Here is a 13,501-nt window from a genome sequence, read left to right on the forward strand (position 1 = left end):
AGCATGCTTTGAGTTGCTGTTGGTTCAACTGCAACTGGTTTAAATGAGTTCAGTTTAAGCCAAGTGTAAGTATTTGAAGAGAAACCCTGGGTTATGTCGGGCTGCTAACTGCAAGGTCAGCAGTTTGAAACCCCCAGCTGCACCATGGGAGAAAGATAAAGCTTTCTACTCCTGTAAATAATTACAGTCTCAGGAACCCACAGGGTCCATCCTTCAGGGTTGCTATGCATCATAGCCCATTCCACAGCAATGAGCCTGGAGCTTTGGGAAGCCTTTGAAGGGGCTCAACGCAAGCCTTTCACTGTGGCTCCTCGCTCGGAGACACAAGGCAGTTACTATAAGGCTTACGGAAAATGTAGTTAAATGAGCTGCAAATGGCTAAGTAAGGACATGCCAATTTTTTTAATAAGAAAACATTCATTTGTGTTAAGCCCTATAATAATGACAAAATGATGCAAGAATTGTTACAAAAACAGTAAGCACCATTTTCTAAAATCCATCAATATTTGTTTACAGTAACAATCAGCAATTAAACAAAATGGTAATCTACTAAATTATCTCTAAAACTTTATTTCTTGAGGTTAAGGAAAACTAAGGAAGCATACCCTAACCAACCTCACTAAAATGGGCAGGTAAAGTGAGGCTCAAACACACTTCTGAGAAAAGCAGTAAGAAGGTATAGTTTATTATTGCAATGTAAGGGTGAAAGATCTTAACAGAAATTCTGTAAATATGATAATTTCAACATTATGATAGGAGTAACTTAGACCAACAGCATGGAGAATGAGGAGAAATTAAAAAAAAAAAAAACTGGCCTGAATCTAGGTTTCTTTGTAAGTGACCCATTTGAGTAGGTTGGTGGACACTCCTCCCCCTATGACTCTGCTTTCACTACCACAAAAAATCAACCAAAGTGCAGAAAAACGAAACATTTGCACTATTAGTAGAAAATCTGAAATCTGATAAGAGCATCAAGTAAGATTCAAGACTCAATAAATTATTTTATCCTTCGAAGATACTTTAATTTTGCATTTATTGATTAATTAAAAAACACAGCTTTTTTCAGCATTTCCTAGCTATAGTAGTGGGCATAGGAAATGTCATTCTGAACAAGAAATAATTAATGAAATAACAACACACCTTAACATTTTACATTGATAGGCTACAGTTCACAAGGTGCTTTCACATACATTATTTCATTTGATTCTTACAAGCAGAAAAAAGGGGGGAAACCGACAGTGGAAAGAAAAATGATTTTTTGTCAGGCTTACAATGAGCGTTTTCTCAGGCCAATGGGCAGTCAATACAAGAACATACCAAAAACAAGACAGCAGTACCCACAAGCCACAGTTATCTTTTGGTAGGTTGACAATTTGATATCCATTGGGTATTTAGCATCAGTGAATATGGTAAGAACTGGAGCAGACACTAAGTTCTCATGATATTCAAAGACTTGTAAGAACACGGTCAGAGATACAGAGAAGATGCCCTAAGATATTGCCTCACCGTGACTTACTTCAAGCATACTACTCCTTCAAAACATCAAATGAAAAATAATCTTGTCAGAGCATGTGAAAGCTAGAAGGGACCTTACAAACTGCCCAATCCAACCCTTCCCTTTGACACAAGTGCCCTGCAGTCAAGATCACACTCAGTGACACCTGACGTGACACTCGAATGTCTCGGCCTGGAGTCTGGGGCTCCTTCCTCTGTCTGCACTGACTGCATAACGAATGCAAGTTCTTCTGCTTTTGATCATGAATTTGGAGTTAAATACTGATTCGTGGTGCATTTTTTATTCAAGCTTTTATCAACATTCTTGGCTAAATTGTGGCTGAAATTAGAAATTTTATTTACTTAAATAAATTAATTTTGTGTACTTTATAGGTTGGAAAGACTCCCTTGACATAATTGAAAGCTTATTCATATCCTGCAACAAAGAGTAAAATGGAATGACCGAATCGCCCTCAAAACCTGTGGCTGCGTAGGGGTCAAATCTCATAGCAGGACATCTGGGGTTGAATTACCTAACATAGATTCTACAGCAAGTTGTGCTGGACACTAGTAATTTTGTAGAAAAAAATATTTTTAGAATTCATAGAAATCTTTTCAATTACTGAAAACTAAAATGTAATAATCAAATTGTCATCCTCATGATTTATTAAAATAATTTTACAGTAATATACAACCAAGCTACCATAGAATTTATAGCATAGATAGGATACAACGATCAGCATGTTCTTGAGTCTACACGTAATACAAAAAATTAATTAAAATATTTTATACAAATGACATTTTAAATTTATTAACATGATGATATATATATATATTATAGCTTTGTTGCTTGCTACAGCAAAGAGTTTGTTTTTCTTGAACATTGTAAATACAGGTGGACAAAATGCAATTAGCATCAGTCTGTATAGGACATGACTGGATAGAAACACTTCATAACCAAAAGAAAGACAGGTTGGTAGGGAGAACATCTCAGTCAGGCCTTTTCCTTGTCTTCAAAGGTTTTACAAAGATGATATGAAGTGTCAGTGACCTACTACACTGACAGTGAAGCAAACAGAATAGTTATATATATGATCACTTTGATTAAAAACAATTTTTATGCACGTAAATTGATCATTTAAAATAAGCATTTCAAACTATTTTGGTGTGCTGTTTTAAGATAGGTCATTGAGACACAGAGATAAAATGAGATAAGAAAAATTAAAAGTAAAGAAAGCAAAAAAAAAAGTAAGAAAAATGAGTTAAACCATGGATTCTCCACAAACACTGAACTAACTGTGCAAAAATGCTTGAAATTTCCATAAGACAGCAATGTTATTTGAGTCAGTTGGCAAAAGTATTAAAAAACCAAGCAAACAAAAAAGATCAAATACTAAATTATACCTGCAGGAACATACATTCTGTTTACTGAAAGTAAAGAAATGAGACATAATGACATATCTAAACATATCACACCTCAACAGGGAAATACAGCTGTGGCAGCTTTATCAGCGTTACCCCCTTTCTTCACGGACTGGCCTGGGAGAGAGGAGACGCTGCCCAGCACTCCCACAGTAGGCTGAACACAGTGCTCCAGACAGCCTCTCTTGTTCTTCAGTGCTCCACAACAAAGCAAAACGAAACAATAAAAAACACTGGAAAGAGGGCCTTAATATTTGTTTGCAATAATCAAATCAATTGTTGGCATAGCAAAGTTTCTCAAAACTAATATTCTTTCTACCTTTTATTTTTCTTTACAACGTTTACAATGAGACTATCTTAGAAACTTCATCACTTTCATTCGTGATATCCCTTCTAAAATACTGGCTAAAACTCAACTCTTACGGAGAAGTTCAGGTAGGTTTAGAAACCTTAGAACTCTTCTCTAATACCTACAGAAATGCTGGGACCAGGAGAGGCACTCTGGGGGATGATCCATCATTGGTTTTTCCTGCTGAAAGAGACACGTGTGTCACATCACACAGGCTGGCCACTTAATTACTGCAAGGAGGATGACAGGAAAGGAGGTGACGGCAAAGAGAATTTAGCGTCTATAGGAATCCAAACGACTGCATCTAGCTATTCTACTAGTCTATACATTCCCCCCAAAATAATGAGTTCTAAGGAAGTTATTGGTTTAAATTAATTTGTATAAATTTCCTTTGTGATAAAATTATATCCTTAAAGAAAACTACCATTAGTTTTGGCAGAACGTAGTCAGAACTATTCAGAGTAAAAATAATCTTAAGAACTGACTGCCTCAACTCACTGACCAACAAAAACATTGGCAAGTACTACTAAAAGAAACACATTGATCCCTTCAAATATCATGTAGCCGCAACACTGCCCATTTGAGACACACACTAAAATGGAGCACTGATTGGAAAGAAAAAAAATATATATCAACTAAGGCAAAGGGAAGAAATGTGTGCGACAGGACTGGAGAAGACCAGAGAGAAGTCGATAGTGGTCTAGCACTGGGCTACAACACAGACAATGCTTGCTTAGCGGTGCCTTGTTACAGAGGTGGATGCAGAGCGCACACACAGATGATGGCAATAAAGATCTCGCTCAATCGTTCAGATGAAGGTACTAGATAACTGCTTCAACACAGGACGGTCTCAGCTCCACCTTATTTCTCAACAGAGTGCAAAGATTGAGGGTGAGCATTCATGTCATCTCGCTGCTTATTTTTAAAATTCACCAAATTCTTTTCCACATTTTTCTGTTATAGAGACACGAATATCTTCTTCTTCATAGTCATCAAAGTTGCTGGTATCTCCAGAACCTCTGAACTTTGGTATGAATGGAGCTTCAACCTATCATTGGTATAAAGAAAAATAAGAAACAAGAAAAATGAATGTTTGGGAGTTTACAAAGCTAAGAAAAATAAAATTTCCATTATGATCTCACACCAGCATTTTAATTATGTCATAAAGTCCTCATCAGATAATTGCATTAGAAGAAGCAACAGTAAATTTGCTATTCAACTCAGCATTTTCATTCAAGGAAGAGAACAAGTAATAATCATTTGGTGAATGATTGTGATGGAATTGCTAAAAAAAAATAAGTGTACTGGTTTCAGGTCATCCGTCCTGACCTTCTATAAGACTTGTTAACTAAAGTACCCTATTTAATTACTTATGTTCAAATGAGCTTTGAAATGGATGAAGGCCTCAGTAATCCAACAAACATCTAGTAGGCATGCCAACAACCATCAGGCTCCTGTTGGATGCTCACAAGGAAGCATTTTACAGCAATATGCTGAGTAGAAAAGTAATAAGGAAAAACACCCTGGCCCCGAAGGAGGATTCAGAGAAAATATACTAGTGGTAACCCATAATCTGGTGTCTAGAGAACACCTTTACAAGTAAGGAAAACTTTCACAAAGGTAATGAATATTCCCAAATTTTGGAAACATTGAGTACAAGCCACAGAGTCAAGATAAAAAATTGCAAGACATCTGTTGAATCTAGGAATTAAATGATGTTAAGTCTGCCTGTGTGTAAGTTCTTGCAAATATATGTAAACAAAAAATGTTTGCTTACATATGTGTAATGTGGCTTTGTGTCAGTTTTGAAACTTTAGCCCTTAAAATATTGTTTAATGCTATATAATTGTCACGATAATTATAAGGTAAGAGATTTGAATAGGAGAAATTTAACAAGGAAAACATTTCAGATAAATGGTCAGAATAAAATATATGCTGCTGCTTTTATTGTGGAGAAAATTATGGGCTATACGTTATTTTATGTTTGGTACCAAATTAATTAAAGTTTAAAAAAATTAAAACTACATTAAGTTGAAACTATTGCTACTACATATAATTTAAATACCAATCTTTCAAAAGCTTTTAATTGAAAAAGCAAAAAAAAACCCAAAAAAAACTCCAACACACACAAAGACCTAGCTTCCTCTGGTAAATAGCAATCCAATCTGTCGTTGCGAACCACTTGTGAGTTTTTATGTCACTCACACCATTCTTTAGATTCCCAAACCGCTTTGTCAAATCTACCTGGAGCAGGTTCCTTAGAAGGTCTTTGAGATCTGAACTGAAGTGAGACGGGAACCGGACCTGCAAAAACACAAAGGCACCATGCAGTAAGCACACACTCCAAGACCTATCAGGTGATATTTGTTTTCATTTTCGAAAAGACTTTTTTATTTTGTTTTTAAAGTAAATGGATCATTACATAAAAACCTGTAGTGATGACTTTCGAATACTACTAACTACATGCTGCAGTCCCCATAGTAATCTGGGAGAAGAAAATTATTTGAGAATGATCTAATACTGTTTTCTAAGAGTTTTGTTTTGGCCATATACCCTTTTTAAGAACTTGGGTTCTCCCCAGACCCTGCCCGAAAAGTGTGCATACAAATACAACTTTTCCACTAATGTCAGGAGGGTCCACATTACAAGCTTCCAGTTTAGAGTTAACTAAGTCAACTGATCATTTTAAATAAAACTAACACCATCTGAAGGACATCAGTATGAACGTTTTTAAGTCATTTATCAAGAAGTAAGACTAAAAGGATGGTTAAACCCAGTACTTTGCACAGCACTGGGAGTGTTTTGCCTTTACCAGTTGACTACTTCTCCAGGACTACTTCTCTCTCTCCAGAAATCCTGTAAACGTAAACACAATTATGCTATTACGTCATAATCTACACACTACTAAAATGGTTTAAATGAAGAAGTTGTGAGTCACAGGGCTGATATGAGTTGGAATCCACATGACAGCAATGAGGTTGCTTTTGTTTTTGGTTTAAATTATGACGACTTAATAATTTGTTGGCTGGTCGCCTGCCTTAAAAAAATACAACCAAAAAAACAACACTTATCACTAAAGGTGTTTATGTTAGGCAATTGATAAAATTAAAGCACCCTTCATAAAAGACCCAGGTCACTTTTGTTTGTTTTTAATCTTGCTTTATTTTGTTGAAAACACATGCTTTATCTGCTCAAACCTGTCAGTTCCTACCCTGGTATTGTGAATAAGTTCTGTAGAACTGGGTGTTCCGAAGGGACTCGTCACGAAGGAAAAGATGCAGCTACGTGTCTCAGACTCTCCTTACTCCCACCTTCCGGAAAGCCTTTCAAAGTAAGCTGAACCCTCTTCCATTTTACAGGTGCAACAAGGTAAACAAAAATTGAGTAGCTTGCCCTAATAAATGGCAGACACTAGGATTCCAAAGCAGATATTCTAACAGGAATGTCTCTTTTATATTATTCTATACTTCTTTCATGATTAGGTATCCTGAATATAGTTATTATCAGGGGACTTCTAAAATTTAAAGTTTCGTGTAAAAATATTTTGCTGCACATTCCTCATTGATATTTGTTTGGGAAATATACTAGAAAATAACAGGTATTCAACAGATATGTTGTCACCTTTAAAAATACTGACATTTTTCCAGGATATATTCTAAACTTGTTTAGATTCCAAAGAAATAACCAATTCAGAATCCATCCATCTTTGTTAGAACAGAGAGCACTGAACTAGTCAATGCAGTGTGCTGGTTATTCTCTTATGATGTCTAGAGTAGTGGAAAGCAATCATCGTCTGAGCTTAAGTGATGTGCAATACAGTCCAGGCAGAATATGAGTGCCTAAATAAAATAACCTAAGTCCAGGCAGAATATGAGCACCTAAATAAAATAATTATTTTGTAATGCAAATAAAGTGATGGTCTCAATCACTGTGTATATGTATGCTTAACCTTTGGAACAGGGATTTTCAAAAAGAGAGTGGTAGGGCTGTGCTAGAGATATCAGAATCATTTGCAAATTACTCCAATTGTCGAGCTCTCCTCCTCATCTTCATATCACATGCTCTCCTTCCCATAGACACTGATAGGAAGGCCACACTTTCATCACGAGCCATGTTAATGATGAGAATCTATCATTCAAGTACATAGGGGGAGTTAAAATCAGAATCACCACAGAAGTATTTTTTCAAAAGCTGCTTTGAAATATAATCTGAAATGTAGTTGCTTGATTGATAGAAGTTTCTGAAGAACTGTTGATTTAGCAGTACCAGGGTTCAAAACAAAACCAGAAAATAATTTAAATAAAATGTTTTAAAGATAAGACAATTATTTATATCAACCTGGAAACACCAAAGATTTCTATAAAGGAAAGAGAAATTATAGTTATCCTTCAAAACTGCATCAAGAAAGGTATTTTTCTATCATTATTAGCAATTATAACTGCTATAATAAATGAAAAGGAGCCCTGGTGGCCCAGTGGTTTGGGGCTGCTACCCGAAAGGCGAGCAGCTCAAACGCGTCAGTTGATCCGCAGGAGAAAGACAAGGTTTTCTACTCCCATAAAGAGTTAGTCTCAGAAACCCACACCGGCAGTTCTACCTTGGCCTATTTAGCTGTTACGCGTCGGAATCGACTTGATGGCAGTGCGGGTAGGAACTGAAACCAGAAGCCTAGAATATTGGAACCAGGAGTCTACAGTTTGATTTAGTCCAAACCTTCAATTTAAACTAAGGAACCTTCGTTTCAGTGAGGCTATCGTTCAGTCACAGATATCTTTGGGACAATAACTTAAGCCTTCTGACGTCTACACATATGTACTTTCTGTCAGTCTGTGGCAGGGCAAAGAAGTGCAAGTAGTTGTAATGCCAAATATAGAAACAATAAGGAGTCTAAGTCTAATTAGGCTCGAGCGATTAGGAATCATGTAAAGGGTGATTATGTAGTACACACTTTCTAGAGTATTTATTTTTGGTGGGTGCAGTGCGGTGGGGTGGGGAGGGTTGGCTCTTTTCCTTAGTATGTTTTCCAGTTAGGATTCTTTTATTGTTTCCGTTACCAAGTTACTTCTGAGTTTCCTAATGATATAGTGTTGAAATTCTGATTGTGAATAATCTATTTCTACAGTATTTAGGATACATAGGAATAGTATATCCTATCGCAACCCATATTTGTACCAGAAACATGTGGGGTTATTTAAAATAGACTGTGATGGATTAAAAGTGTAGACTGTGATACAATTTAAAGTATAAACTGTGACGGAGGAAACTATGGGAGGTAGAGATTTACTAGGAAGAGTACCGATCAGGAGCTTAAACTTCACACAGGTTGAATTTGAAGTATTAAACATCCACATGGAGTTTAGAAGTAAGACATGATTCTGGAAATCAAGAGACAAAAAATAGTTAATTTCAAGCCATGGGAGAGTGAAGGATGAAGGATGAGGCCATAGGAGGAGGGCAGAGAAGTGAGAGAAAAGGACCAAGTCAAGGAGTTTAAGAAGGTAAAACCAGTAAAGCAAGAATGTGAGGAGTCAAGCCAAGTGAAGGGTCAAAGAATTAATCATCAGACTAGATTCTAGTCCTTGCTTTGCCACAAACTAACTTTGGTCGTTGGCCAAATGAAGGGCTTGATTGGCCAACATATGAAAAATAGTGCAACATCTTGCATCTCAAAAATTCTACCAAGCTATTTCCTTAGTAAAAACAATATTTGGATTCCAATACCAAATCGCTATATCCACACTCTATACACTACCAACAACACATTTACCTTTCTCAGTTTAATTTTTCTGTTATAAAATGTTGGCAGGCATTAAAATGGAGTTAGGTAACATGAAATTGCCTCATACCATGTCGTGTATCTTGTGGGTACTAACACAGCTTATTTTAAAATTTTTTCACTTTTCCATTAAAATAATATTTTAATAATCTGAACCTGAATCTTGGACTCAAAGGAGAAACCTGAGAGACAGTGATATCTATTCTTGATGTTTCCAGCATACCTAAGGACAATCTGAGCTAGAAAAGTCATTTGGAAAGTGAGAGTTCCTCCTTCCTTCTTTCTTTCTTTTTAAATTAACCATTTTTTTGGGAGATTCTTATAACAATACATCATTCAACTGTATTAAGCACACCCGTACATATGTTGCCATCAACATTTCCTAAACATTTTCTTTCTACTGGGGTCCTTGATAGCAGCTCCTCTTTTCCCCCTCCCTCCTTTTTGTTTCATGTTCAAGTTGGAAATTAAAGGAATAAATTCTTCCTAAGGTAGTCGGATAACTATCACTCTGTTTTATAATCTACCTGACAAATATGGCTAGACCAGAGGGTGTACACTGGTAGAGATAGGAACTGGAAACACAGGGAATCCAGGGTGAATGATCCCTTCAGGACCAGTGGTGAGAATGGCGATACTGGGAGGGTGGAAGGGAAAGGGGGAACCGATTACAAGTATCTACATGTGACCTCCTCCCTGGAAGATGGACAACAGAAAAGTGGGTGAAGGGAGACGTTGGACAGTGCAAGATATGACAAAATAATAATTTATAAATTATCAAGGGTTCATGAGGGAGGGGGTAGTGGGGATGGAAGGGGCAAAACGAGGAGCTGATGCCAGAGGCTTAAGTGGAGAGCAAATGTTTTGAGAATGATGAAGGCAGTGAATGTACAAATGTGCTTTACACAATTAATGTATGAGTTGTATGAGCCCCTAATAAAATGATTTAAAAAAAAAGAATATCATTCTGAATATAGCTGTTACCTGAAACTTATAAAAGCTATAAAATTAATGTTATTTGCCATAACCATTTTATAGTAGAGAACAGTATAAATCATCCCCTGAGGCATAAGGTAAGCCTATTGATGGTGTTATTAATTTAGCCAGTGATAAAGAATTTAAAATACTTTTGAGAAAATGAAATCATGTATGTATAGGCTGGCTTCAGACCATAATAAATGAATTGTTGACTTGTAGAGATTAAGCTCTTAAGTGACTGGAAGCTACTTATACAAGCAATGGAGGTGGGTGATAGAGTAAAACTTTCAATAACATTCATTCAAAATCAACTACAAAATGACTTGGAATTGAACAAATTCATTCAAATATTGTGTTTTCAACAGCAGACTACGAAGTCTCACATACTTTGGTTTTAAGAATGACTATTATTTTCTAAAAATTTAAAAGGAAGTTATAACCAACCAACAATTTAATACATGTTGTCAGGGTCTCTGTACTTGCTGATATAAATGAACTAGCTTATTTTTTGATATATCTTTCCTTTGGTAGGCTAATTATAGACATTACAAAGTAGATCTTCGACTGACAGAAGAACAGAAAAATCCTACTGCTGTTTTTCTTCAGTTGTCAGGGAAGGGTTGTTTAGTGACATTCTCTTTTAGGTGCTGAAACACCATTTACTGACTTAAATGATTCAAAAGAGTTTAATACAGGCAGTATGCAACACTTCACTAATTTCTAACCACAAACATACTGAAATACATTTTAAGAAACTCTCCAAATTAGGTACAGTAATTTCTGAAAAAGCAAAACAGGTATTCCACCAAAATATGTATATATTAATTTTTCAAAATGTTTAACAACTTTTCATATGTTATGTTTTGTGCAGATATGGTGCCAAGTTCCAAACTGCCCCAGAGAATTTTTGATCCACCTGGATCTTAATATATATGAACTAAGTCATTTAAAAATACTTATAAATATTGGGATTGGGATCAGATTTGTAGACGCTCTAATCTGGACTCACCTATGTAGAAATAAAAGCAGATCTAAAAAATCCACATAATGCAGAGGGTTATGAGCCCAACCTCAATCATCTATACGCTAGTGCCCACCCATATCCAAAACAAGGGCCCAGTGTTATAATCATTTGTCCACAGGACTAATAGAATGAGGGGCTGTCTCAAAGCAGGTATGAAGGAAATTTTCAAAGGACCATAGCAAGATGGTAAAAAATGGCCCTTCACATTTTCTGACAATGACTTCTGAGTACTTCTAGGTCTCTTTAACTATAGCTACAGTCAAGTAGAAAATGGTATTGCATTTCCCAAAAAAGCATTAACACTAGCACATGAAAAAGTATAATACACATATCTGCAATGTGTATATTATTTAGAAAATGCAAAGTGTGATGAAGAATTAACAAGGTAAACCTGAGATGATTATCCTTAGAAAGATGTTTGCAAGGTTGGCCCATGTTGGGGACTAGTAAGTTGAATGGCAAACATTAATATAAAGCTTTCTCTAAATGATAAGATAGCTCTACGGTACCCTGGCTGTTTAAACAATAGGGCTTATGCGGAATATCTGCTTTCCTTTAAGAAGTTTGGAATTTTGGTATACGAGGGAGTCCCTGCCTCCTCCCCAAAAATCGTTTTTAAATTTTTCACAGCTATGTATTTAAATTTTTTTACAAAACAACCTTATCAGCTTCATAGTACTCTCCATTATACTTAATACATTTGTCAAATCTGTGATCCATTCTTGGGAAACATTTTCCAAGCTCATCTGTTTAGATGGCTGACAGCACCTCCCTTGTTTTTTTCTTCACCTCATCTACATTGCCAAATCGCTGTCCTTTCATGCCTCTTCATTGGCAGAAACAAAAAGAAGTTGCAAGGAGTGAGGTCAGATGAATCAGGTGCGTGGGGCAAGAGAGGCATGCTGTGTTTTGCCAAAAACTGGTAGACTGAGATGACTGTGTGAGCAGCAGCATTGTTGTGGTGGCAAAACCAGTCTCCCGCCTGCCACAAATCAGGCCTTTTTTGTTGCACACGGTTATGTAATCTTTTCAGAAGTTCTAAATAGAGAGCTTGATTAACAGTCTGACCTGGTGGAGTGAACTCCAAATGTACTACGAGCTGACATTTTAATCTGTTCTCATACATTTGAGGTCTTCCCATAGCATTGTTCTTACATGCTGTGTTCAATATCACAACAATTTTTGCAGCAGTTTTCCAGAACAGGAAACAAAATTTCAGATACATGCTGATCTTTTAAATTGGCCTTCACAAAAACCGGGTTCAAGGCAAACTGCTTTGATTAAAAAATTCACTGTGACCAGAGAGAACCTTTCCAGGTGACGCACTGAGTGCCCTGAGAACAAGTTGTTCAATGCTTGCTAGCGGGAAAAATGTGTACTATGAAACTCTACTCTGCTCTGCTCAGCGCAAGACCAGATTTTTTGGTACCCCTCGTATGTGCTACACAGAGGATTCATATGCGATTGCATAAAATAAAAACGTTGGGCACTGCCACTCTAAGCAGCGTCCCTGGTAGCTAACATGTCAAACATGATCAGTTTGTTGCTAGAGGAATTATGTTTGTCCTGTGCAGTGCTCTTGGGAGCTGGTTTTCTCAAGACTTCACTCACGGCGCCTTTTCCCTTTGCTGATTTTGCTTTGGCTAGTCTCACTGCAATAAACCTCAGCTGTGAGCACAATTACATGGTGAGTTCTGTGAATCCTATCGGACAACCAAGCGTAGGAATGGTCACGAAACTGTGACAACAGAACAGAAATGCCTTTTAGTTGTTAATCCATTACTCTTCCATGTTTATGCAGAGAAAAATGAAGTAATTCTTTTATCATTCAGTATAAACCTGTTTACAACCCTATATATTTTTATAGTGTCTCCTTGTACATTGTTAGGGTTCCCACAACAACTGTTACTTGGTTGCTTTATTTGCAAGTTAATTATTTTGAATACAATTTTATCATTTATATTTCCATGGGTAATACAGCCAGATAGAGTTGCTGTGGAAACCATAACTGATTCTTGTCATAAAGTATATAGCACTGAGGAATGAAATTTAAAGATTATATACAGAAACTCTTCATATGCATTACCAGGATAAAGTATTGTTAGTATGAGAATTTTAGGACTATTCTGTGAACTATTCACTTCTAAACCTGAACTTTAATATTGCATGCATAATTTGACATTTAAATACCACCTCCTCTTTTTTTTGAAGGCAAAATATGTGTAGGAGAGAATCTAACAAACTGATTGATCATCTTTTTGTGCACTTAAAAAGGCCAGTTTGAGTTAAAATACTGTAATAGAAAAGGTTTTAATAACCCAATATTCAAATATAAGTAATTAGTGAATTAATCACTGATTAAATACATGTCAGGGTAAATTTGATAAGTCATTGGTATTGGCAGTTTCATAGCATGGTTTCAGAATGAAAATTACAATCCATAAAAATGTTTTACATA

The 13,501-nt window shown here is 36.3% G+C and overlaps 1 protein-coding gene across 4 annotated transcripts in view; it reads right to left on the reverse strand.

Annotated features, from left to right (window-relative positions):
• Positions 1–997: 997 nt before the first annotated feature.
• The window catches only part of PRKACB (protein kinase cAMP-activated catalytic subunit beta), a 119,617-nt gene continuing 107,113 nt past the window's right edge, over positions 998–13,501 (reverse strand). For all 4 annotated transcript variants that reach the window (XM_045291825.1, XM_045291824.1, XM_045291826.1 and 1 more), the window contains exons 9-10: positions 5,407–5,569; positions 998–4,315 (exon numbers count right to left, since the gene is read on the reverse strand). In XM_045291825.1, coding sequence (XP_045147760.1) covers positions 4,188–4,315; positions 5,407–5,569 — 291 coding nt within the window. In that variant the 3' untranslated portion in view covers positions 998–4,187. The remainder of the gene's footprint in view (positions 4,316–5,406; positions 5,570–13,501) is intronic.

Source organism: Echinops telfairi, unplaced genomic scaffold (genome assembly GCF_000313985.2).
Source record: "Echinops telfairi isolate 266 unplaced genomic scaffold, ASM31398v2 ScPeMD7_443;HRSCAF=831, whole genome shotgun sequence".
In the NCBI taxonomy this organism is placed as follows: domain Eukaryota; kingdom Metazoa; phylum Chordata; class Mammalia; order Afrosoricida; family Tenrecidae; genus Echinops; species Echinops telfairi.